This window comes from Cheilinus undulatus, linkage group 10 (genome assembly GCF_018320785.1).
Source record: "Cheilinus undulatus linkage group 10, ASM1832078v1, whole genome shotgun sequence".
NCBI lineage: Eukaryota > Metazoa > Chordata > Actinopteri > Labriformes > Labridae > Cheilinus > Cheilinus undulatus.
Window position 1 is genome coordinate 21,758,230 of NC_054874.1, and position 26,999 is coordinate 21,785,228.

A 26,999-nucleotide genomic window follows, 5' to 3' on the forward strand; every position below is an offset into this window, starting at 1 on the left:
TGATACGTTTGTATTTATCTACCGAATTATAAAAAGCCTGATATGAAGACTCTTAAAAGAGTTTTAAGATGTTTGAAGGGCTTGGACCTTGCTGTTGGGGCCTGGGGTCCTCTCAAAGATTTTATCTGACTTAAACTCAGTTTGTATGCTTTTTATTTACTTTTGGCACTTCATTCCACTTTATTTTCATTAAAAACTCACAGTGATTTTGGACATGCACCTCATATTTGAAGAACACTCATATCAACCATCTATATCTTGGTCCTGAATAAAAATCAGTGCCTAAAATTACCCTTATATGAAGTCTTGACCAATTAAATCCGGCAATTTACACTCCCAAGTCTATATTTAAAGGTTAACGTAGATATGATTACTGGAGATATATCATAGAACATGAAAATGTGTGTTATCCTCTCATGTGTGCACACAGACTTAGTGCCACTCCTAAATAAGTCTTATAATCAGTATCCTTAGTGCCCCTAAGTTCTTTAAGAAAAAAAGTTCAAGAATATTTTTCAAGAGAAGAATCTATTTCTTACTTCTGCAGTGAACAAGCTCATCCAAAATATAGCTCACCATGTCTGTGTGAAAAATCAAAAGGCATGTGTCTATCACTATGCTTGTTTCACAGACTAAAACTAGGAATAGTTCGGCTGTAATATTAGTATTTTGTAGAATGGATACATTGTATTTGGATACTGTGACATTTTGAATCCAGGACTTTAATGTAAGCTGTTGTATTGCCACACTTGAAAGAATCTTTATAGTGTTCCCAAAATCATGTAAAGTTAATGAAACATTTTTTAAAATCAAGGGAAAAAAAGTTAAATATGTCTGTATATAATCATTAGTGTGGTGCCTTCTGTTTGTTTCATTACATAATCACAGCAGGAGTGTTTAGTGGAAAAGTGCAGCAACTTATCCAGACTTTGCAGAAAAATCACTGTGGGGAAATTAAAAGTTTGCAAGATAGTGTTAGCAAGTTTTCTTTTTTTTAATGCATCCAAATAGCTTTGGTAAAAGCACCTCTAATGACTCCAGACTTTCTCCCTGTCTCTGCACCAGTCAGATTGAACACCACACGTCATCAGCATTTGGATTTTCCCTTTTTTTTTTTCTTCCCTCCTTTGCCAGCAGTACAAGTGGTTAAGCTGCTGGTGTGCTGGAGCACATTGCAAACGTTATGCAGAGGGGCGAGGAAGCACCTGCTTCCAACAAGGAGGTGGAGAAAATGCTGTCATGAAAACGTCCAACTCCAGAGGCTGGCACTGACACTTGTGCAGGAGGTTGGATGGTTCTGAGATTATGCACAGGTTATTTTCATAATCTTGATTGGGGAAAGTTCGCCTTGTGTTTTTTTTCTTTTTTGTTTCCAGAAGGGAAAAGCTGTGGTGTGACTACAAAGCAGAGTCACTTTTGGAGTCCCATCGTGTTGGAGTTGTTACAGGTTATGATAGGTGTACTTTTCGCCTTTGTGTCAGCTCAACAATGATGATATTTCCGTCTGTTTCTGAGTCGCATTTTAATGCACCACAAACTGTTGCCAGAGTTCCCTGCCCCTGGATGGGAGATGTGTTCTTATCAAACAGCCTCCGGGTGCAATCAGGAGTTCGGGACCTTTGAGAAGACGCCTCTGGACTTGGATTGTCTCGGACTTAGGAGAAAGATCCAGCTTTCTGAAAGAGTAGTGACAGAGGCGCGCAGACATCAGTGATAAAAGTTGGACAGAAAGTACACTTTCTGTAAGAAAACTGATGCGCGTGAGAAGGGATGCCAGCCAGGCGTGGCTAGTGCTTGAATATCCAATGTGAGAATGCGTGGGGAGTATGTATATAATAGAGGCTTTTCATCTGATAAACAGATAGATCAAAGTGATCATTAAAGGAAAGGGCGATCAATAAAAGGGACGCCGCTGATTTGGAGGAGCACCGCGCGCTGGGTACGCTCTGTGCGTGCATGGACCGGACTTGTTTAAACTTTTTCTCCTATTCGAGTCACCGTAAAGTACAATTGAAATGCCGTCGCTTAATTTGACAGCTGTGCACACAATGGCAGAGGTCGGGAGTTTCCTGGGGACGATCGACCTGGATTTACAAAGCTTTCCTGCACTCGGGAATATGCCCCTACCGGAGTCTCCAGTGGGCTTAAATGAGCAGCTGGGGCAGATTGAAGGGAGGCTGCAGCGGGGGTCGCCGACGGATTTTGGGCACCTGAAAGGGATCCTGAGGCGGCGGCAGCTCTACTGCAGGACCGGCTTCCAGTTGGAGATATTTCCTAATGGGACGGTGTATGGGACACGGCAGGACCACAGCAGATTTGGTAAGGGTGCTTCTTTATTTTTTTAAATGGAAAAAGTCGTATTACTTATCACTGTGTTGAGTCATTAGCATGTCTTAACGCAAAGAAATAGTCCCCCTTTTACCTTAACATTGGTCAGATAAAGGGTGAACTATGGCCAAGAAAAGGTCAGTGTAACCAACAAAATAAGTAATGAGACTCTACTTTCTTTTAAATGTGAATACTTGTTGCTCTAGTCCTCGTTGAACTGGCCTAAGTTTGTTTAATTAAGTGGCTTTTTCCTGCCTCACATCCCCAGTGAATAGTAGCCTATCTCGTGCGTCACTGTCACCTGGCGCGTGGAGAAGCAGAGACGCACACCTTTCTCTGGCAATCCCCGCTGCGCGTTTGGGAGGAGAAGGGGGGTTGGTGTCTATCCTCCGCCACAAACAAGCAGCGCGTGCGCGTTTTATGGTCACGCGCCAGACGTCGCAAAAAGCTGCTAACCATTAATGTTAGCGAGGTAACTCACAGCTCGCGCGAGAACGATAAACAAACGAGGTCAAAGGGTAGATACGCACGTGTCTCGCGCCGCATGTCAACGCAGTAACTACACAGGTGCTTGTGTCGCTGTGGAGTGACACTAAATAAAAACAGGGCCACAGCACAGGGAGGGTCTAACGTTTTGTCTCGAGCCAAAACAAGCCGGTGTACAGGGATGGGTGGTCCGCGTGTTTGTTTCTGGCTTCACTTAGCTTTAAAATGCAACGTCTTTGTCTACAGGACGTGGCTTTGATTAGAGGGATATGAAACACACTCCTCACTCCGCAAAAATTAGAGGGATGTTCTGTGTCATCCTCTGGCATCATGAGGTCGCGGAGATGGGGACCAGGTGGCTGTAAACTGGCCTCTGCCAGTCAGCAGCGCCAGCTGGATCCTCTCTGACTAACCTCCGCAGGACAACAGACTTTTAATTTCACTGGTTGTTCCCCTGCCTTTGAAGTAGCTACAAGTTCACTTTACTGTAACTTCCTGTGAGTCAGCAGCCCACCAAACTACTCAGCCACATCTCAGCTTCATAAAAGTCACTTCTTCGTCTGTTGGGAAGTCCCAACGACAGGATGAACACATTTATAGATACCACAACCTGCAATGATTAAAGAGAAGTAGGAAGATTTTAAAAAGAGGATCCAGATGTAATCTTGACAATTTCATCCTTTTGTCTATTAGAAATGAAACTGGTTGCATTAAAAGTGTGTATTTTTAATGAAGAATGGCAATGCAGGATTTTATGAATACAGAGGCAATAGCGACATACAAAACCCAATGTCAGACAAAATGTAGGGGAAAGGAGGGCAAATTCAGCACAGATGCCAAAGTTAATCTACATTTTAACTAGGCTTTAATCACATAATAGGGGCCACTTATAATGCATTTATTTGTTCTTTAAAATGATTTCCATTTTGTTAAGATGGATTTTACTTTCTTTAAGGACTGAAAAATAATATAATGAGGCACAAAAGCGGGATATAAAGGAACTTCTATTCAGATTGGAATAGCTAATAATGATATAAAAGGCATCAACATGGGAAAAAGGAAAATTATATCAGAGCAAATTCAACCTTTGCTTGGTTTCTGTCAATGAAGGACACTTGTTTCTGTGTGTTTCCTGACTTTTTTTCTTTTGTGCATATATGTGTGCATTATTTAATCCCAGGCATCCTGGAGTTCATCAGTCTGGCAGTGGGTCTGGTCAGCATCAGAGGGGTGGACGCTGGACTCTACCTCGGCATGAATGAGAAAGGAGAGCTCTATGGGTCGGTGAGTCCAAAAGAAAAAGAGAAAAAATTCATTCATTCACACCACCTCCCCTCATCATCCCAAGGTCTCATTCACAACAAGTCTGACTCCTTGTGTGATAAGAGTGCATTATTTTCCTGTAGTCGATCCTGTACACTACACCACAGTACTGGGATATCGAAAGAAGTTTTCTACAGCAATGTGAGAATGAGTTTGTTATCAGTGTTCCTGTTCAGGGCAAATGGGAAAACCACAGCGAGACTAAACAAGCAAGTCTCACAGTCAGTCACACACTTTTCTCTCCTGCTCTATTTATCAGCATTATAGGTAAAGTTAAGAGAGTAATTCCAGTGAATTATATTTACTACTTAAACCAAGAACACTGGCAGCACAATGAATTGAAAAACACTATCGCTCTTGAGTTCCCTGAAAAGTGAGCTTACAAAAAGTGAAGTTTGCAGCTTCAGAGAGCGAACTAGCCTCTTCATTTATGCAGAAATATTTACATTTTTTCCCAAAGTGCAGACAGGAGAGTTTGAATGTGCAGGTGACAAAAAATGTCATGAGCAGTTGTGTTGATTAAGATATAAGAATTATATCTTGTGTAAAATTGAAGAAATATGGGAAGTTTTTTTCTTCTAGTTCGATTCAGGTGCAGGTGACAAATCAAGAGGAAAGAGATAAAGACAATGAAGGGGAAGTCTGTAAGGGTTACCTGTATCAGGTGTCCCAGGGCTTTACCTGGGGGCCTCTCAGGGCTCAGACCCTCCCACCCCGCCTCCGGCTCTGAACATTTTCGAACAGAGAGGCTACTTTTTAAGCAGGGCCATTATGTTGAAAGTGCAGATATTGTTACTGTGTGCGCTATCAGAGTCTGGCATCCTGGAGCTTTGACCCTGAGGGGAGGTGGGCGGGGCCATGGCGGGAGGAGGCAGCCATTTGAGGGGGAAGTGGGGGGTAATTGCACACCTGACTGAGTCACCTGACTGACAGAGGAAGTATAGACATGTCTGTGTGAGGCTGAGGAGGTGGAAGTCGGGGGGTTGGCAGGTAGAAAGCTGCTTCCGTCCCACAACCACTAGACCTTGACAAGCTTTTGATCCGATGAAGTTTGTGAGTGTGTGTGTTAGGAGCGAGCTGGCCCAGTCATGTGCCCTCTGGGCTGTGTTTACAGACAACAGCCTCACCACACAGCTGCAGCCAAGCACATCCTGACAGCCAATCAACAAAACCACTGCTGGAATAAAAAAAAAAACAAGACTCTTGCATGTGTGTTAATAAAGCCAAGGATTAACTGATCACTGAGCTACAGCTTTTTAGTCAAAACCAAAGGGTAGCACAAGGTGGCACCCTCAAAGAGACTGGGCTCCTGGTCCTCTGCTGCTGCTTGACTGACTGGTCTTTGCAGTAGAAGAGCTTCTACCTCGATGAGTCTTATTGTTCTCCCACACTCACTCAGCCAGCTTACTCTCACCTGCTGAACCCGCAGCCATTGCTCATGCTGTGCTGTCAGTGAAGGCTTTAGGAACTGCTCTGTGTGTAAGTGAAGAGAAGACTGCTGTGTGCCTCTCTTGCTCCACCTCTTGCATCACAGGGAGGGAAATAACTCTCCATGCAGGACGAGAGGTTAACAGGTCTTAGGAATGAGTGCGGCGCAAAGAGGGAGAAGTTTCCCATAATTACTTCCCATCTTTTGTCATAATGAGCAGCTGCTTCAGTGAGTTTCTACTGCTTTATTTCAGCTACTGAAAACATGAATAAACATCCAAGAAACTCTTAAACTAGTGCATTTTAAAGCTGAATCTACATACTATTTGTTGCATTTGTTTGATTTTGCACATTCTTTTATTATTTACTAATGTGTTGTATCCTCTCCTGCAGAAGAAGCTGACGGCTGAGTGCGTGTTCAGGGAGCAGTTTGAGGAGAACTGGTACAACACCTACGCCTCCACTCTGTACAAGCACACGGACACAGGACGCTTCTACTACGTGGCTTTAAACAAAGACGGCTCGCCCAGAGAGGGCGGCAGGACTAAAAAGCACCAAAAACTCACCCACTTCTTGCCCAGGCCAGTGGAGATCGAGAAGATCCCTCAGGCGTACAGGGACTTATTTCAGTATAGGTGACCAGCGCTTACATTTGGAGCAACAGATGTAACAGTAGAAGAAGACGAGGGGGGTGTTGTGGGTATTTTGGACCCAGAACAGAACTGTTTACCCTCAACTCCTTCACTGTGTTTACACCTCAGCCCACCGCCAAGCACGTTACAGCACTGACATAAACATTGTGCATGTTCCTTGATGCTGCTGCTTCAGTAGACTTGTGACCTCAGAAAAGGAGGGAAAGTCTTATAAAAACCACTGCGGACATGGACAAGATGAGCCAATCAGACGCCATGTTTTCTCCATTACCACTTGAGAGAAATGCGTAGAAACTGAAGCAACATGCAATGACAAGTGGAGTCATGGCTCTTGGCAGATTTGCGAAGTACTAAGCTGTAGTGGGAGTTAAGTGAATGAAGAGACTTTTAGGAGCTCCAAATGGTGGAAAGCACTGCAGATGTCAATTTGTGCATTTGTCAAAGAAAATACACAACCATAATGATGGTGAGTTTGGGCACATTCCAAATATATGGAAATATTTTGGAGAAGCAGGGCTGGAAATCCATACAAATGAATGTGTGTGCTGCGTGTAGGTGAAAGGTTGAGATAGCTAAGAACTAAAGAGAAGTCTTAATGTGGAACCAGTCAAGATAGAGCACTTACCGCACATCCCCAGTCATTCTGACTCTCTCTCATGGGTCTTATCATAACTTTTTAATGTTAGCATATTGTAGAAGTTGAATGCAAACAAGTGATAAAGCTTGGGACAGAAGCAAGTCCTTGACTTTGGTTGTAAAAGAAGACCTAATGGGTGTGTTTTTTTTTTTTAAAGATGGTGACTTGTAATGTTCAGAGTGTCAGGAACATTATTAAAAATGCAAGCAGCTGAGGTGTACATATGGGTGATCCTATTTATGAGATGTACAATATATTTATTTTCTACATATAAAGTATAAATATAAATCTATATATTTATTTATTGCAAAGACTTTATTTTGTAAAGAACTTGAAGTTATCTGGACTGTAGATTCTACTGAGATTATACCACAACACAACTACAACGAAAACACAAACTGCAATGAACGTGACAATTAAATTGTCCTGCTTTCTTGACCTCTTTGTCAGAGACTATTTTTGCTTGGATAAACATCTGATGTACCAATTAAAACCAGATATCGAAGCAATGTGAATGTCGCATTTCTTTCCTTTTGTCTTCAGTCATGGTCCAGCCTGAGATGCATCAAATACGTATGGATGGACAGGTTGTTTACATTCATGGCCTCCAGAGGAGGAGTTTGAATTAGATCAGCTCTTCTTTGGTGCATAATTGAAAAAGACAGCAATGGCTTAATTTGGTTTTGTTTGATTAAATTTGGAGGTCCTTTTTTATGCATGAAAATTAACTAAAATGTTATACATTTTATCCTACAGAACACAGAAATGGGAGAAATTTGGGCAGAAAGATACAGCAGACTTTCCCAGAGTAGAGTCCTAATACAATCCCATGCCAATTTGCCCTCATAAACCCTTACCCGAGTTATGTGCACAGACCCTCTCTGTCTCCCTGACGACTTTTTGTCAGCCTACATCCACCGTACAAAATCAGATTCCTTATGCAACTGGATCCTGACTCCTAATTGGCTTTACACATCAGCACGGATTTAGAGCGGTGATTGGTTGCTCATAGCAGGGGCCTCACAGACTCTGCTGTGTGGCAGTCCTTTTCAATGGACAGAAACAGCTGCCTGCTGCACAGAGAACCAGCAGGGATGTGCTGCAGACCTGGAGCGGTGGTAATCTGGGGCTGAGAGGGGATGGGATCAACATTTCAACATCTGCAATAGTTGTAATGTTTCTCCACTGGCAGATATCTGTAAGCTGTGAGAGCAAGCTCCCCTGGGGGGAGGGAATGGAAAAGTCAAAGACATGCAGGGGAAAACCCTGGCAGACTGAGAAATGAAAACAATACCGGGAGAGGGAAAAATAGATGAAAGATTGAGGGGAGAGGAGAAAGGGACAAAAGGCACTTAGTGCTGTGGGTGTGAAATACAGAGACGCTCATTAGGTTGTATCAGCTGTTAACCAGCCATCGCTCTGAATGAAGGAAAATACTTTGTTTTTATAACAGTTTTATTAGAAGATGGTCACCTGCTTTAAGTATGTATTGTTAATATGATGGAGCTATCATACAGTTAGCTTTGCATACAGCTGGCCTGACTCTTCAAAAAGGGTGAAAGATCTGCCTACTAACACCACTAAAAGCACATCAATTACCACAACATCCTCAGTGAAACTGGGTGGTGGGAGGTCATGCAGTTTCTGTTGGTGGCCTAAAAAGCCAATTAGATTTTGATACCTTGTGACAAATCAAGGCAAGTTAACTCTGTATTTTCTATATTCATAAGATTGGCTAACAAGTAGCTCAAAATAACCCTGCATAGTGAGACAAGCTACTTCTTTTTAACTAAGATTATTTCTCATAATGTATCAAGAAAAGACAGATTTCTACATTATGAGAAATATATTAAGAATTCACATGTAGGCCGCAATTATAGTGCAATGCATTCTGGGTAGTTATATTAAATGGTTGATCTTTACACATGTCATCTTTAACGCCTATTTTCATTTTAATCTGAATTTACTTCAGTAAAGACTAATAAGGAAGGAAATGTTCCAGACTCACACTTCCCTTTTCTGAATACAAGAATTCTTGTGAAATCTTTTGCAAGTTAAATAGACTGACAAAAAATATGAGGAGAAGCCTATAAAAATGTCTTCCATTGTGTTTTTGTGCCTTTTTTTAATTGACACTTTCTCAAAGTTAAGTAACTTGGTACAAGGATATTCAAGGTCCTTTAAGCCAAATGACTCTAACACGGGTTTTCTCACTCTTTTGGTCACTTTATTAAATGTTATATTAAATACTTATCAAGATAATAGCAGATCAGAGTCATGGCAAATCAACATGGTGTATTTGCTAACATAACATTCTTAGAGGAGGGCCAAAAAGTGTCTCTACATTTATGAAATACATCTGTGCAAACACGGGAGCCAACAGGAGACAACAGGCGCCTCTTCATGAGAAATGTACATACTCCTCATGATGAACAGTAACACCAGTAAAAGCGCTTTCAAGCAAAAAGTGCCTAAGTAGCATACAGGTGTACCGGGTGCCTGCCTGGCGATACTTCAGAGTCCAGAAGGCTTTTTCTCACGAAGCGAAGGGCACAGATCAGCCGGGCATTGGAAGATTTTTAGTCCTTTACTCATTCTATCACACACATTTCAACCTTCGACAGAAAAGTAGAGGGACGAGTTTTGGGCCCTGGGGTGCCCCACTGAACTATCTGTGCTTTGTGAGACCCAGTCGCTCACCTGAACTCAGGATAAACACAAGTGAAACATAAACAGTGAACAGGACGCACAGCGCTATGCTAGACAATGTGACAACAAGAATGATGTTACAAAAAGGTCATAGGAACTGGCAGGCAGTTTTGGACAACACAAGCATTCCAATATCATGTTCTGCAACAACTAATGTAAACACTTAAAAGCAGAATACAAAAGATTCTCAACAAATCTCAGAACTTTACAGAGTTTTTTTAGGAAACTAATATAAGGCCATATTTTTTCTTTTCTTTTTTTGTTTTTGTAGATTTAGCAATTTCTTCAATCTCCCAAAAGGAGCAGGACTTTGCAGCACCGTCAGCTGACTGCTTAGCTAGATACTGGTGAAGGAATCTACAGGGGCCAATGATCCTGAAGAGCTTTAGATCATAGTGTCCTGCCACCAATGACTGGTCCCACTCACGTTCAGTTAGGCATTTAAAACAGTATAAAAAACTGAGTTTACATAATACGAAGTCTTTCAGGGCTAAATAACACAATGCTTCAAATCATTAGGGGAAAAAGTTGTCTTTAAATACATGAAAAATGAAGATATAGAACTTGAATAACATTAAGGCGGTATATACATTTTTTATGTTCTAATGGACTCCTTGCACACAGTCATTTATACATTATATACCACCGTCTCTCAGTGAACTACAGAATAAAGGGCTGAGAGTCTATCCCACTTGAGGCCCCAGTGGACAGCCGCCTGGTCACAAACTTCTCCACCAACAGCTTGGTGCACCAGTTTGTTTTGACCCCTGAGAGGCCTCACAGCGCGTTGGTTACAGAGGACTGGGCCTCGCTGGGACTGAACCACTGGGAGCTGGCTAGCTGAGTGGGGTGGGTGGGCGAGAAAGTGTCCCGCTGACCTACAGGCCCTTCGAGGGGCCAGGATTCTTGCCTATGCCTTGGTGGGAGCCGAGGCCATGGAGCTGCTGGTAGAGCCCCAGCAGGTCCATCTGGCTAAGCCCGCCACCTCCCATCATGCCATTCTGCAGGGCCAGCTGGTTCAGGTAACTTGCTTGGTTGGCCATGGCCAACTGCTGCTCCTGCACCTTCCTGTTGGTGATCAGCTTCTGCACGTACATCATCAACTGGACAGACACACAGAGGTGATTACATTTACTAAAGTCACAAAAAGTCAAATTTTAATCAAACACTGGTACAAACAACTATGTGCAATGAAAAGTTCAAAAAGCTCAAACTAATAGCTACTTATCAGATTTCTCCAAAATCTGCTCCAATATATCTGGTTATTTCTAAGTATGGATATGCTATTCCAGCTTTAATCACCATATAACCCTCTGATTTAAGGTAGAGGTCAGTAACTGTGAGTGATAAAAATATGCTTTCATGTTGATAAATGTAAATTACACAAAGTCATGAAACTATTCTTTGTTAAGCTTCTGGAGGTGTATCCACCTATTTCTAGGCAACGCTTTCAGAGAGTGACATGTGAGTAGATTTCATTAATAATCGTCTTTTGACGTTTATTTTGATGAGAGGTCAAACTGCCCTCTCTTTTTTGATCCAGTAGAACTCATTACATTGACATCAAGTCAACTGTCTGAATGCCTTAAGATAAAGGGTCAACTCATGATAATGTAAAGATATTATTGTTAATTTCCTTTAAACAAGATCAAATAAATATTTCCACTCATTAGTATGTTACTTGATTTTGTCTGTGAGGCCAACATCTACCTGCTTAGTTTAGTTCAAAGTAAAATAGTCTGGTTTACTGGAAATCTGATGGGAGCAATCAAAGATTCAACAGAGGGGTTCTTACCGTCTGCTGTCGAGTAAGGACGTCTCTGTACACAGCCTCTCTGCGCTTCACCTCCACCTCCAAGCTGGCCTGTTGATTTAGAGCGATTGCCTGGACCTGAGCTTCTGTGAGTCCTGGGTTTTCCTTCCACTGTGAGGAGAGAAAACAGCACTCATGTTCACCACTGTCAGAACTTCACTGGCATCATGTTGCAGCACAGACAGGACTTCTTTTGTAGCACTGAGATTCTTGCACTCAATGATTGAAGGCATTCAGCAGATTTTCACACTTACCACTCTGGCGATGGTATCTTCCACTGTCTCCCGGGCTAAAGTCTTCAGAGCATTTGTAGCTTGAACGACTTTCTGTCGTCCCTGGTTGATAAGATCCTAACACAAAGAAAGGGTGCACAAAGTTGTAAACATTGTAGATTTGCTTTCATTCAACTGTAAGTGTCTATAGACAAATGAATCTTGGACCTATCAGCTGTCGTCTGACAACTGTTTCGCCTTTATTCTGCAGAGAGCTTAAAGCTGGCAAAGTTTGGAGTCCACTTTTCTGCTTAAAGTGAAGGGTTAATTGATGCCAACCAAAACAAAGTTGTTCTGATTTTCAGTTCTGTGTTCAGTGATTATGAAAATTATGTGAGTGATACACTATGACCTTGTAGTCACCAGATACAATCCCCATGGACACCTACAAAGTATTTTGGATTTAAGTGTTAGGCAGCACTTTCACCACCATCATCAAAACAAAATACAGTAAAACCATCAGGAGGAACTGTTGTAACTTCAGTGGGATTCTGGAGTAACAAACACTTCTGGATTCTAACTGATAGTGCTTTGGTATTTGCACAAAACTCCTGTTTTCATGGTGAGCTGGATGAGAATGCAAACAGCTGAATTTTTCATTCAGACTCTCTCCTGCCATCTTCCTAATATTTTTCCCGTATGACGTCCAAAAGAGCTGATGGGAGAGCACAGCTGGATGTTGCTGGGAGAATTTGCAGCAAACGAAAGAAAGGGAGTGGTGACTTTTATATCATCTCAACAGCACATGATCATAACCTTTCTGCATGCTACCAGTGCAATCTTGGTGCACATTATTAAACTGCCGACTGCCCACCAGAAGGTCCTTACCCAGGCCTTTGTTAATAATGTGTTTCAGTTAAACTAAACACAGCATTCATATAAAGGAAAATATTCTTATTATATATCTGGGCCACAAGCTGGCACAGGGGCTAGTGCTGTTGCCTCAAAGCAAGAAGGTTCCTGATTTGGTTTGAATCCCGGTCAGACTGGGCTTTTCCGTGCAGAGTTTGCATGTTCTCCCCCTGAATGCATGGGTTCTCTCCAGGTAGTCCAGTTGCCTCTCTCAGTCCAAACACCTGCTCATTAGGTTAATTTGGGACTCTAAGTTTACTGAAGGTGTGAGTGTAAATGTGCCTGCTTGTTTGTCTCTTTATGTCCCCCCTGTGATTGACTAACAGCCAGTCCAGGGTGTACCACTTTTCTCGCTCTATGTCAGTTGGGAGTGGCTACATGATTGTGGGAAGCTAAAACTGTAATTGAAATTGAAACCTCGATTAATTTCCCAGCCCTAATAGCTGTTGCTCATTGGTACTTGCTCAGCTTTACATTTTTCTTTTTATGATCGTAAAATATGCTCCATCATGCATTCTCACCAAATTGGCCTATAGGCAGCAAGAACCAGCAACAGAACTACCTTTTTAACCCCTGCTGAGCAACCAAAAGGAGGCAGATAAATTTTGGACAATCTGGGAAAGAAATATATTAGCTAGAGATGTAAATTTGTCATTTTCTCACGATTTAATTTTATTTCAGTTCAAGGGGCCATGATCTGATTCAGAATTCCAATTATGATTCAAACCAATTCCCAATTCACAACCTATTCCCTATATTTTATAAATAGGTGACAATTTCAGCATCTGCTCTAGTCAGCTGTGCATTAGGGGGCTTGAAATTATTATTAGATATTAAAAAGAATAATAAAAATGTGCTCAAGATAAGGCTTTTTTTAGTATATTATATATTTGCATTATTATATATTAGTAGTGTTTTATAATCAATTTATTACAATAATCACCAAGAAAACATTTATTTAAATGACACAATAATTTAATATGAATGAAATAAGTGAGAAACTAGAAACTAGTAAGTGGAAAAAAAATTATTTCAAAGCCTAAACTGTAAACGATGCTGTGGAAGAGCAGGTGTTGTGAATTAATAAGCAGCAGTGTTAACTGGTGACTTTTCAGCTTAAATTGTCAGTGGTTGTTGTAGTTATATTGTTAAAATACTGAAGATGTGAATTTGATGAAAAACCAAACAAAGGGGCTTTTTAAATTTTCAATATCTCTCACTGACCCAGATACATTTGACAAATAGTCACCAATTAACATGGTCACTCGTTCAACCATAACACCTGTCTTTGACGACAGATCCCGTTATTATTTTAGCAGTTGTTGGTTGATATTCACTGCAGGTGACGGTGTAGGTCTGATGTGAATTCAGGCAAATGAACCATTCATAAAGTAGGCTAAATTACTTCAGTTTAGCACAGCAAGTGGACACATCAGGTCAGGCTTCCTTGGATTGTAGAATCCATAATGAGTCTTAAACTAAGAGCTAGCACTGCTAATGCTTAACAAATACACTCAGGATGAAATTAGGTGCATTTGAAATATTGACTGTTGAAAATTTTGAATCAATTCAGAACCGCAGAAATTAATACATGCAATTCTGATGTGAATCCATTTTTTTTCCAGCACCTCTAATTTCAGCGGTGTTATCCAGAACATGGCAAAGACCAAACAAAGCTAAAGTAAAAGTTGTTTAAATAACAGTTTTGCGCTCACTACGTGAAAGAAACTTTAGGTTTCCAAAAATGCTAATCATGTTGCTTGTGCTCAGTTAAAAAGTACGACAGGACCTAAACAAGAAATAAACCATAGTAGCATCATTTCTCACATCATAATAGCAAGAATCAACTTGTTTTTACACTCTTTGACCTTGCTATTGATAAACAACAGTGGCTCCAGTTTAGACTCAGTCATATATGCCTTTGTGTATAAATAGCTGCCAACCCAGACATGGAGTATTAGGACCTGCATGTCGGCCACTAGACTGTTGTCACAATTAGCGGTGGGGTCTGAGAAATGTGGGGCTCCATGCCGTGGGGGGAGCAGAGAGGGAGGAGTGCGAGGCAGGAGAAGGGCATGTGGAGCTCATTACTTACCTCCAGCTGTTGGTTGGTCATTGAGGCCAGAGCAGCCATGTTGTAGGAGAAGTAGTTGGAGGTGCCCGCATCCATCTGATTGTATTGCGACTGGTAGTTGGTCCTCATAAGCAGGCCCTGAGAGATGAAAGGAAGAGAGCGAGAGGGAGGGAGGGGAAGAAAGGAGGCAGGCAGAGGCCCCCCGGCATCCAACAGAAGAGTGGGATTAGTACACATCAATTAGGCAGGTGTTAAGAGCCACCAAGGGCATGATGGGAAACACTGTACGCCGCCAGTGTCGACAGTTCACTTCGCCTGTCGACCTCGTTCACACACAGGCTGCTTGAGCTCCTCACTTCATGTTCCTGACAGCAAAGCTTTCATCTCTTCACACGTATAACATGTCTCACTCTGCAACTGCATTAAAAGTGTGTCTAAGAGAGTTGTGACCTGAAGTAAACAGTCTTGTCCCAGTAAAGGACAGCAGGATGCCGATGTTTGTGTGTAATTGAGTCCCTGCTGCAGATGGTTTTCCCCGTGCCCTGTAATCTGGCCATCCGGTATGTAGGCGTGTGTGTGTGTGTGTGTGTGTTTGTAAGGGGCCAGTGGGGGTCTTTGGACCAGGTCAGAGACAGGTGTGCAGGTCTAAACATAAAACTTAAAAACAACTTCAACACACGTGAACACAAACACATGCACTCTTCAGGTCTGGGAACAAACAGCTGCTTTCCGACTTCCCGTTCTTCACACAGACACACACTAAATCTAGATTTTCTTCATTTCCAAAACACAGTGTCTGAAATCTGAATTTATGACACGAGCCTCCATGAGCTGAAGGCTTCCCAGTGAGACTGAGGGCACCTGGGTTCAGTTTGGTTTTGGGCGCCTGATCATGTTCTTGCAGGTTTTCCCATTTCCTGAGTTTTGAATCTGATATTCATACACATAGCTTTTCCCGGACACTGTGGGCCAGCCGTTCAGTTGTGAACACATTAGCAGAGACCTGGGTTACGTTCCAGTTGTTTCTACTACAAAGCTCAGAGTACACAACGTGATATCAAACAGCTTCTCATGGATAAAAGTGGCTACTTGTTCTTCTTTAGTGTTTGATGGACTAAAGTGATGCAAACCCAACTGAAATCCTCACATTTAACCTCAACGCCACTGTTTCCCCTGTGGCTGGGAACCCTCTGTTCTCCTGAAAAGCAGAGGAGCTCAGAGGGAAAAGCTGCTTAAGGCACACAGAGGGCAGACGAGGGAGAGTGTGTTGGAAAAATAATCATTAGGGTGAATTAGAATCTAGGATTACACAGAGGGGTAGGGGGGGTTGCTCCTGCTCTCTTACAACATGTCCCTGCTCGTATACTTCTCCAAATAAACCCCACTAATTGATTGAGCATTGATTTGTCCAAGAAGAAAGGAAAAAGAGGAGGGGGTAGAGTAAGATAAAAAAGGAGAAATGTGTAACATATACAAAAAGGAGTCCCAAACCCTCTGTGGATCTGTTATATTATCAGTGCAGTAGGAATGCTGCAGACACAGCCTCAGAGTGGTTTGATCACCAAACTGATGGTGGTCCAAAATAAAAATTGGGCAGTTTTAAGTGGGGATTGGGGGTATATCTGCCTTATCAAAGTGGTGATTGGATTAGACAAATTCAACACTCTCATATCTTGAAAGACAAAAAATGCTCTCTATTAGCTCAACTTTCACTTTCATGTCAGTGATGAAAAATGAAAGAAACAAGAGATGTGCTACTAGGAATGAGACAGTTTCTGGTTTTAATGATTACTACAGTAATGCGCCTAGCAATATTATTCACATTTTAGTGATCATTTAAACTATTTTGATTGCCATGCTTTAAATATCACAGTAAATACCGTAAAGAACAGACGTTAACATGGACATTTTTCTGAGATGCTAAAGGGGGTTAGTGTAGCCTCTTTCATATAAATCCTCCCCTTCCTGCACATTTGTGTGGAGGTGTTGTTGTGCTTCTAAAGTATTTACAGCATAACAGCTGTGAAACAATCAGAAAATAACATCATATTTCTCTCTCTCCCAGCTGCTTTGGTTGGACAAAATAGATAGCATATCTGTTGTTTCTTTCAAAATTTCTGCACTTTTTGATTCCTGCCAAATTAAAATTAACTGATGTTCTCTCATTTAAAGTATGTGGTATTGAAAAGGTACCCAAGTAGGGCTGCAACAAATGATTATTTAAATAATTGAGTCACTGGATGATCATTTTTCCAGTTCATCAAATGAAAAAACGTTTTAACTAAAAGACAAATACACTTTAATGCATTCTGTTACATTAAATAACAGAATAAACACAAACATAATTAATATATGCTTTACAATGTGTATGCTTTTTACCCCCTTACCTCCCTGTTCACTTACATAAACAGTTTAGGATCATACTGATGATGTGTCTTCTGACTTTACATTTTTTTTATTACTATTTCTGGCAAATACTTATCCAAGAAGAGTGACAAATTTAAAAAATCAAGCAGATTTTTAGACATATTTATGAAGGTAAGCCTCAGCCTTTAAAGGTTACTGACATTATAATAACAGACCTTTGTCACTCACTACTTGACCAAGCTACTGTTAGCTTGATAACACTTTTTTGTTATGTTGATAGATATACTCTTCACTAAGAACCTCTCTTTGTGTCCTCACTGGGCTCTCTATAGTTAACACAGCCTACTGATCCCAGGTCAGGTGAAATAATCCCGATGCCAGATCAGCTATCGCATAAATCGCCTGCTATTTTACAGCCTAAACAACAAAATTTAGTGTATACCGCGTCATCAACATGTAATTCATCAACAGCGGATTCTCTGTGTGATGATGTATCCGTGCTCAGGCCTGGGTGCATTGAACAGTGTGAGTGCAGGCCAAAGGGGGGACAGGGGAAGGGGGTCAAATGGATTCAACTCGGTACAAGTTAGACGTGGGTGGTAGACCGGTATTAATACAGTCACCGGTAAAATTTTGGCCACAGAATGGATTTCTGTAACACTGTCATCACCGGTTTAAATGCCCACATTGTGCTTTGATGCACGTGCGAGGCATATCTGCTCCTACAGCTGGTGGAGCGAGTGATTTGTGACGGACAGCTAAGGCTGAGTCCAGTCAATAGCATATTTAGCTCTATTATGTGTAGCCAGATAACTAACTGAATGTCACTCGCTCTTGCTGTTGAAACTAAGCACGGCTGGCTGGCAAAAACACATAATCTTTCCTCTCAAAGTTTGATCGCTGTACTGCAACAAACTCAGTGTGCCGTCTCTGTCAGCCTGCCTGGGGATTTAACACAAGCTAAGTGCTTCTTTGGCTGGTCTCAGTTTGTTGAGAGCCCAGTGCTGCAGCTCTTCACCTTACAATGGCCTAAACAACTGTTTAAAGGCCTATTTTAACTTTTGACTTTCTTCTCTAAGTCCACAGTGAGTCAAAGATCCAGGCTGCGATGTTAAATGAGGTAAGAAAAGCTGCTGTAAACTAGCAGCAAACACTCTACGGTACGGCAGCCAAAGCCAAGCTAACTTAATGCTAAACACACCACTTCTGTCAAGCCCTTCACAATAAAAGTCCGTGGCTGTTATTTTTCGGAAATGCTTTTATTGTGAACGCCTTCACCAGGAAACGTATTCAGGTCATTAGCAGCTTAACACACCTCATCAGGATAGAGATGAAGTGTGAAACAACAACAAGTTAAACAGAGGTAAATCCAAAGAGACTTGAAAAAAACCACACTGTTTTCTGTGTTCCAATGCTTAAACCTCTTAACTATATACACTAATGTCTCTCAATTGTTCTTCAACACAACATTAGAGAACTGCATGCTGATGAGCTGCTAACATTACCAAGGCCTGTTTTGATGTTAGAATACCTACTGTGTTTATTTTTCACACAGTGTTTAATAGGAATTGTCAGTAGGGGTTGTTTCTCTTCTAAACAGAAGAGACTCGAAATGAACCGTAAAACCACAACAATTTACTAGTTTCAGGTCAAGATCCTGGTCCTCGTAATAGATACCTGATGTTTGTTAGTGGGGCTGCCTCATTCATTATACTGACTTAATGTACACTTTTGTCAACAACTTCTTCATCTTTTGAAGATAACCGTAGTTGAAGGTCACTGTCAGACCCTTTTAATCTCTTTCCTAATTTTAATAAAAGAGATCATCTTTCCTCACTGGCAGGTCAAACCAAAATCAGCTGAGATGAGTGTGTACTCTGGTTTTAGTGCCTGTTGTTGTTAATTTGCTGTTTAATCATTCAACATTCATCACAATGTATCACAGTCCTCTCTAGAATCTTCCATCTTCTAGCCCTGGTGTTTGCCTTTGGTTTCAGAAGTTCTGAATTAGCCAATGCATGTGTGTTTTCTCTGTGCCCACCTTTTTCTCTGCTTCGTACTCTGCCCAGGCAGCCTTACGATCCTCCTCGCTCAGGGCTTCCTCCTCCTTGTGATCCAGCAGGGAGTCGTGTTCGTGGTAACATACTATCTGGTCCTTGTTGTTCTGCAGCATCTCAGCCAGGAACGGATCCTACGGCAAGGAACATGGAAAAAGAAAGAGGAGGTCAAGTGTGTCTAAAATAAATATAGGAGGGAGGTAGAGAGGCTCCAAAAACTGCTAACCTCGGTAAATTTTGTTTTCAAACCTGCATATCAAAAGTGTTGCTGAATATATGCTTAAACTTGTAATGCCCCCAGTGAAAGTATGTTTCAGTGAAGAGGGTGCGTGGGATAGGATGTAACCCCTGATTTTTAAAATATGTACTGCAAGCATGAATTTCACATGAAATACTGTGGCAAAGAAATTCTTAAAACTCATCTTGTGACCCCCAAAAAACTCCCAACCAAGGGTCCCGACCCAGACTTTGGGAATGAGTGCTTTAGAGTATAACCCCTGTGAAACAATCAGCAAATCACACATTTATCTCTATCACTGTTTGTCACGAGAGGCACTCTCTCTCTCTTCTTAATTTCAATGTTGATCATCAACTGCTGTTCTCTGTTGCTCACTAGTCCAATGGGGTGAAAAAACAACTGTTTCTGTTTTCTTCCTCATCACTGACACTTTTTGGGAGAACTAGGGCATAAAATAACAGTATTATTTAAAGCATGAGGTTAAAAATATTATTAAAGTATTACAACAGATTAAAACCTAATTGAATGTGAAAAAAAATTCAATAGAAGAATCAAACTGGAAACTTTCCAAAAGATGTAATGGCAATGTAAAATCTGTTTTCCCTGCTTGCTGCATTGGTGAAACAAAAAAGATTTGCTGTGAGGTGATTAAAAGAACACATAAAACAACAAACAAACAAAAAAGGTTTTTTTCTCAGGTTTCAGGTTGCCATGGCTACACTGTTATTGAAAACAATACCTGAGAAAAATTAAGAGAGCTGGAGCCAGGCTCTGCTCACACAAACATGGTTTAAATTACTCTCCCTGCAGCACGTTTGCTTTTCTTTGTCTCGACTTCGCTTTACATTAAACTCTACAATCTGGAAACAACGTCATACAGAAGTTGCATCATTAACCTCCACATGGGCCAACTCTGTGTGTGTCTGTTCTCCACCCCTGCCCTTCTCCGTCTCACTTTGAACTGTGACAATGAGTGTGAAGTTGCAAACAAAATTAATCATAGACGTCATCGGTATTAAGGCGGTCAAAAAAGACAGAAACAAAAACACCAAACTATGAAATTAAGCAGTGATTGCGGATCTGTATTGAATAAACAGAAAATAAACACCCATCCAGATGGGGTGAAACTGGATCTCTATAAAGCAGGAGAGCAGAGCTGAAAGAAAGCTACACAGAAACCTATTTTTAGGCCTCACAGCTCAAGAAAGTGACAGATAAGGTGGCTGAGGCAGGTAAGAGCAGACACGAACACAATACTGCACACCCACGTGCCCATCAACCTCTAACACTTGAGCCCTGGAGCTGATTGTGCTTCTCATTGACATGTGTTTATGTTTCCCAGCCATCACACTTAATCAGGACAAAACCAGGCCACCCCTGAACAGCCAGACATTTTAAAGCAGCAGCACAGCCAGCGATTCTACCGCTGCTTCGCTTTCTAATTAGAACATAAAAGCACTGAAGAGCCTGCTGGCCTGACTCAGATAAAAGATATTCACCAAGATTGCTCTGCAAAAAAGGTGGGACACAAGGTCAGGTAAGGGCCAGATGCCGTTTTAGCTGATAGCCGCATGGATGCAACAAAGTTTTGAGATTGTGCTATGAAACATGAAAATTAGTCTGTGCAACAAGTTTTTTTTTCTTTACCTACATAGCATCTGTGCAATGACAGAATAGGAGAAGGAGTTGTGGATGTATGTGCCAGGCACACAGATGTGCCTTTAGGCTTATGTTGCACTCACTCCTCAAAGGTTTCAGACTTGACTTGGACACCGTGTTTGTAGCGCTATATAAATTCAAGCTGATTGTCATTCCATCACATAACACGTAACCCTCTGCATCAACAACACTGATGGCACAATGGCTAGCATGTCACTCAGTATTTACTTACAAGGTTGGCTAAAAGCATTCAACATACAGGCAGCCCTCACGTTTAAACCTTGCCTCAACCTCAAGTATTTCTAATGGAGGCCTTTAGGTCAAATTATGTTGCATACGAGTATCAGTTACCATAACTTGTTCTCCTCTGCTTCACCAGTTTCTATGCGTCTCGCTCGACTGCTCGATTATTATGTACAGGTGACACAGATAACAGTCAGTGAAATGGCTCAGCCTCTATACTAACCTCTGGCTAAAAGATTATTTATAAAATAATGGCATTCTGAATGTACCTCTTTGGTGCATGGAGTGTTGTTCTCATCCTGACCAGGGACAGAGCATATTGTTAGGTCATCTAGAGATGTAACTACCATATCATATATTGTGCTAAAAGATTTTTGTCCTGTGCTATAAGACCATCAACCTCTGTAACACCAGTGCTATGGGCCCTGAGTAAGGACCCACAGTTGTCACTAGGGTTGGTATCATACCAGAATTTCAAACTTTAGTACAAAACTTATAAAAATTAAAGATATTTATACCTCATTGAATTCTATGCAACAGAAAAGAAGCCCTAAGCCACTAACAGTGAGTAATTACGTCAGCCAAGGAGGTTATGTGATTGGTTGGGTTTGTTTGTTTGTTTGTTAGCAACATAACACAAAAAGTTGTGGACGGATTTTGATGAAATTTTCAGGAAATGGCAGAAATGGCATAAGGAAGAACTGATTCGATTTTGGGACTGATCCAGATCATCGTCTGGATCCAGGAATTTTTTAAAGGATTCTTTACTATTGGGAGATAGGGCTAATGGCGGAGGTCTGCGCTCTCCAAGCGCTTTTCTAGTTTACATTTAAAAAAAAAAAAAAAAAAAAATTCAAGCAAATTCCTACACACAGTTTAGATAGCAAATCATGCTGGTAAAGCTTTATGTAAGATACTGTTTATTCAGTTAGCACATTGTCTCCAGCTCAGCTGCTCCACATTTTAAAATGCTCCATCTCTTAACACTACTCATAATTCAGCTGAACTAACCTGCCAGCCTATTTAAGTTTAAAACATGCTGTTTTTTCTTAAACATTACTGCATACTTAAATTGAAAATATGATTAAAAAAATAATAATAATTTAAAGTTAAGATACATGCTAATGCTACTGAGCTACAAAAATATAAGAATGTATAGTCCTGAAACAAACAAAGATTTGGAGTTTGTTTTTATGTCTTGGTTTATGCTGGGATTTACCCTATAGGTTTAACTTTTAAGCTTTATATTGTAAGATATTGAAATATTTTCATTTACATTTCTCAAAATGAATTTCAGACGAGTACTAAAAATGTCAACTGGAAAACAGTATTGGAACCTCCAATACCACATGACAGTACAGATGCTCCCACTGGAACCCCGTGCTTTCAGGGATACCCAAGTAATCCCCACCAGCAGCTCTGGGGTGGTCTGGTCCATCTCCAGCCCTGATGTGCTCAGAGTGTGTGTGTGTCCTCAGCCTGCACTAATGATTGTAGGTAAACTGACCTGGGCCATTGTCATCTGTACAGAGCAGCATGTTGGAGCCTATCGCTTTACTGCAGAGGGAAGACAAGCTGCTAGAGACACTGGGTGGGCAGACGCTCAAAGAGAAGGAGGGAAATTACCCCACTCAACTTCACTTTAACTAACCCCCTGGAAGAAAAAAACATTGGGAGCAGCTTTAACTCTAGGAAGAAGTCTTGGCATTTGGCAATACAGAGCAGTGCAACAGCTGAAGTGTTTGTCTGAGAGGGTTAAGACTTAAGAGTTGTGATAATCTGATGTCCTCATTTTAAGAAGCTCTTGTGCTTTTAAAAAATGTGACTGCTGTTGGCTTAAGACACTTTAAATGTAAAGTTTTTGCTTCAAAGAGCTGGTTAATTATAAGAAGGAAAATAATTTAACTTGTGTGTTCTGTTATTATACAAGTTTGTATGACATTTACCACCATTTGAAACCTTTGCCATTCTTTCCACTGACAGAAAAATATATGCCCTTCTTAAGCCAAACTCATGTGCACAGGTATGTATCATGATGATGTAAAGCAGTTCTCACATCAAAAAGATGAAAAACTTTGAGTCGACATGAGCAGACCTCATGTGGACTTTACAGCTTGGCACGCTTGCCAGCACGTATTTTACCAATAGATTTTAGGTGGTGCTTAACTGTAAAACATCTGATGAAATTTAACACCCATTTGCATTAATAGCTCTGGCTTCTTTGGCAGCAGAGGTTTGATATTTTCTTTAGCTGAGAACATATTCAATAACATTAAGCCAATTTTCAGCACCTAAACGAATACTTAATGTGTCAAGAATGCTTAAACCTTGCCTTTACAATTGCTACTTTATCCCTGTCATTGCCACAACAATAAACCTGTAGTTAACAAAGAGAACCACCACACAGGAGGATTTTCATGTGCAGGGGGAGAAAATGAAGCAGTGAAATCTGACAGAAGTAACAGGAGAAAGACTGTTGATTACATTTAGACATAAAACAAACAAGAACTATGACTTGTCAGTCATAGGTCTCAGCACGAGATTTAAAGCCAGGACAGTTTAAGCACATAGAGATTTCTCCAGATTCTCCAAATCTCTCAATGATGTAACGTACTGTAGATGGTGGGATATTCAAAGTCCACGCAACTTTACAAGGAGTATAACTTTTCTGAATTTTTTCCCACCATTTTCAGACAGTTTTTTTGGCAGCTTAATGAGACTCTGCTTGTCTAAAACGCTCCTTTTATACCCAGCCATGTTCCTGACACATTTCCAATTAACCTAGTTAGTTGCAAAATACTCCTCCTGCTGTTTTTTTGTTCTTACCACTTACTTTTCCAGCCTTTTGGTACCCCGTCCTTACTGTTTTGAGATGTGTTGCTACCATCAAATTCAAAATAAGCTAATATTTTTCATGAAATGGTAAAATGCCTCAGTTTCAACACCTGATGTGCTGTTTATGTTCTACTGTGAAAAAAAATACATGGTTATGAGATTTGCAAATCAGTCCACTCTTTTTATTAACATTAGCGCCCCAACTTTTTGGGAATTTGGGATGTAATTTAGACAACTTTTCTGATAACTTTGGCCACTGACCTTCAAAATGTACTCAGTTCATCCTTGAGTCAAAGTGGGCTCAAACTTGAAAAAGTGATGAATAAACTAGATGGTCTTACTGTAACAGTTGCACTGGGTTGTATTCAAAGAGTCTGAGTGCCAGAAACTGTTTTTGATGCACAGGTGTGTTAGCCATAGCAACAGAGGGGGCCAAGACAGGATCCAGACAGCAGGAATGCAAGTGGCTGGGATATTTGTAATACCTAAACATAGCCAGTCAAAACTCTTTCTCCCACAGCTGCACGCAAGTGATGCACACAACCCAACTGGTCCGCTTTAAACACTTTCTCTGCAGAGACGACATCAGGAGCCCACCCCTGCCCCGAGGACCACGTTGTCTTTACACCCTTCTGGGGCCTGCACAAGTCAGAGGGTTTATCTAGCTGTCAGTCAATTAACAAAGAAACAAAATCATGCATGTCACAAAGGGCTATACAAAGACAATAAACATACCACATTCCTATAAAAACAAGCCTCAGCCAGCAGCAGGGGGAGGGAGGGGGGGCATTTCTATGAGTGCAAGCAACAAGGGCCGGCCAGCTGGAGGTGGACGTGCAGGGTAGGGAGATTCACAAGGGGTAAATGAGAGTGTGATGGTTGGACAGAGCTGTTAGGTAAAGGAGACAAGGCGAGAAGTTGCTCAGCGCAAGTCTGTTGTGTAAGGCTGTTTAGAACTTCCCACAGTGCAGCATACAGTTGTGAAGAGCTGTTTCTACGTGGATGTCATACAGAATCAGGGCTGTTTTAAGACAGAAACTGAGTACAAGCGAGAGGTTTCAGAAGAGGTTCCATCAGCTGTTAAAGGATCATATCGTTGCCTCAATACCCTCAATAAATAGTAACGACACCTGCGTGCGTGATAAGAGAAAAATATGCTTTGTGTTATAATGCTGATCAATAATGTGATAATGATTGGAAGTTGGATAAAAAAATAAAATAAAAGTGCATTAGAACTATGACTGATTTGTCTATCTGGTGTTCATGTTATCATCATACCCTCTTTTTTAAACACTAACCTGGTACACATGAATCAAAGTGTTGCTGAAAGCTTGCATCTCATTTGACAGCATCAACATAATGCAATAGCACCACTGTTATACCATAATCCTACAGTGAACATGTTCAAATGCAGAGTGATAAAGCATTCCTTTTTAAAAATAATAATTCTTTCCTTATTTATTTTACATTTAAATAAGTATATATTTCCCAGTGTGTTTGCAATTCAGAGTACCAGTGCCGACAATGCACTTGCATTGAGAATTAGGGGTGAGAGCTTGTTATGTAGTAGGAATATCTGGGATAATGTATTCTTATTTCTAGCAGGTTGTTTCCTAGTTCTCTTCAGAAACTCATCTGTATTCTTGAATAAGTGGCAATTTACTTTTTAAATCTGTGCATTTTTATTCTGAACCCTTAAAACCTTCACATTTACACCTCGTCCACCTCACTGCACATAGCAGCTTTCACATCTTAACTTTACATTTTATCTGTCTTTTGTTTTTTAACGAATAAAGTGTATTGAAAACATTAAAAATTTATTGGTTCTGAACCAAGTCTGAAGAAAACACTGTAAGTAGGTTTATATAAACAGAGCGTATGTAGGTAGATACACAGTTTTAGTGCTGTAGTTAACACCACACTATCTAAGACCAAGATATGCCTGAGACCAGAAAGCACCAAGTTCAAAACAAGACCAAGACTTTTGGGAGACCGAGACAAGCAGAAACTGAGACAAGACCATAAAAATCAGTAAAAAAAAAAAAATCATGATAAGGTTGGGCAGAAAAAAAGCACTCTTTGTAATTTTTGTTTTCTTTTAGATCAATTTGAAAGCAAAAACAAAGTTTCGACAACTCTTTTTTAGCATCACAATGCAAAAAAACTCAAATCTCTGCATATTTGGGGGATTGGGGTGGGCGATATTAGCTGTTATAGGGTCAAAGAAAGTTTTAATTCTCCCTTTTTCTGTTATTTTTTCCCCAAGTTACTTCTGTTCTTTACTATGAGTCAATCTGGATTTTACTATCTTGCTGATTTGCAAAACAAATCTGTCAACAGGTACACATAAAGTAGCCTTAACCTAACTCAACTTTTCCTGCATAACCAAACATACATCAAGGCCAAACTAAATTAAATCAGATACGAGTTCTTCCTGCAACCACCTAACTGCATAAAGTCCAACAACCACACAAAAAGATTCCTCAGATATGAAGCACACACGTCAGTCTCCACAGACAGCAGGGAGTGTAAGCAGATAAGGGTGCCGCAACATCGACTCTAGCTCTCCCTTTTTCTCACCTGCAACACCTCAGTGGCCTCTTGCTGTTACTATCATTAGTGCTCTCTCCACCTGCAATGCAACAAGCTCAGGCACGTTTTCTTAAAGCTGGCAAAAAAGCATTCTGGGAAGTATGAGAAACCACTTTACCCGAGTATATGGGGCAAGAAAAAATTATATTACAAACTAACCCTATAATCTTGTGAACATAACTGACTGATGATGTATGATGCTTACAGAGTATCGAAGAATTTTTGCCCTTGAGGTCAAAGTGACTTCCTACCCTTAATGAAATGAGCATGGTGTGGCGTATTGCTCCAGGCTGTAGCATGGCCTGAGAGGAGCATTCCCACTGCCTTTCAGTGTACCTGACAGAGTCTAATGACCACTGCAGCCATCACCTGCTGAGAAAGCATACAGTAGAGGAACGCCCACAACCTGCACTATGCAGCCAGGTTTGAAGAG

At 41.0% G+C, this 26,999-nt stretch overlaps 2 protein-coding genes across 2 annotated transcripts in view; one reads left to right on the top strand and one right to left on the bottom strand.

The window, feature by feature from the left end:
- The first annotated feature begins 1,200 nt into the window (after positions 1 to 1,200).
- fgf16 (fibroblast growth factor 16) lies at positions 1,201 to 7,346 on the top strand. Its single transcript, XM_041797749.1, has 3 exons — positions 1,201 to 2,319; positions 3,995 to 4,098; positions 5,959 to 7,346. The coding sequence occupies exons 1-3, from the start codon at positions 2,016 to 2,018 to the stop codon at positions 6,202 to 6,204; spliced, it is 654 nt and encodes a 217-aa protein (XP_041653683.1). The 5' UTR covers positions 1,201 to 2,015; the 3' UTR covers positions 6,205 to 7,346.
- Positions 7,347 to 8,326: 980 nt separating this feature from the next.
- atrx (ATRX chromatin remodeler) overlaps positions 8,327 to 26,999 on the bottom strand; it is a 47,938-nt gene continuing 29,265 nt past the window's right edge. The window contains exons 30-34 of the mRNA XM_041796961.1: positions 18,984 to 19,133; positions 14,597 to 14,713; positions 11,632 to 11,727; positions 11,360 to 11,488; positions 8,327 to 10,667 (exon numbers count right to left, since the gene is read on the bottom strand). Coding sequence (XP_041652895.1) covers positions 10,443 to 10,667; positions 11,360 to 11,488; positions 11,632 to 11,727; positions 14,597 to 14,713; positions 18,984 to 19,133 — 717 coding nt within the window. The 3' untranslated portion in view covers positions 8,327 to 10,442. The remainder of the gene's footprint in view (positions 10,668 to 11,359; positions 11,489 to 11,631; positions 11,728 to 14,596; positions 14,714 to 18,983; positions 19,134 to 26,999) is intronic.

Bases quoted from the DNA above. Each gene is read 5' to 3' on its own strand.
- fgf16 (XM_041797749.1), top strand. From the start codon at position 2,016: ATGCCGTCGCTTAATTTGACAGCTGTGCACACAATGGCAGAGGTCGGG. The intron at 2,320-3,994 runs GTAAGGGTGCTT...ATTTAATCCCAG, and splicing joins GCAGGACCACAGCAGATTTG to GCATCCTGGAGTTCATCAGT. The intron at 4,099-5,958 runs GTGAGTCCAAAA...CCTCTCCTGCAG, and splicing joins AAGGAGAGCTCTATGGGTCG to AAGAAGCTGACGGCTGAGTG.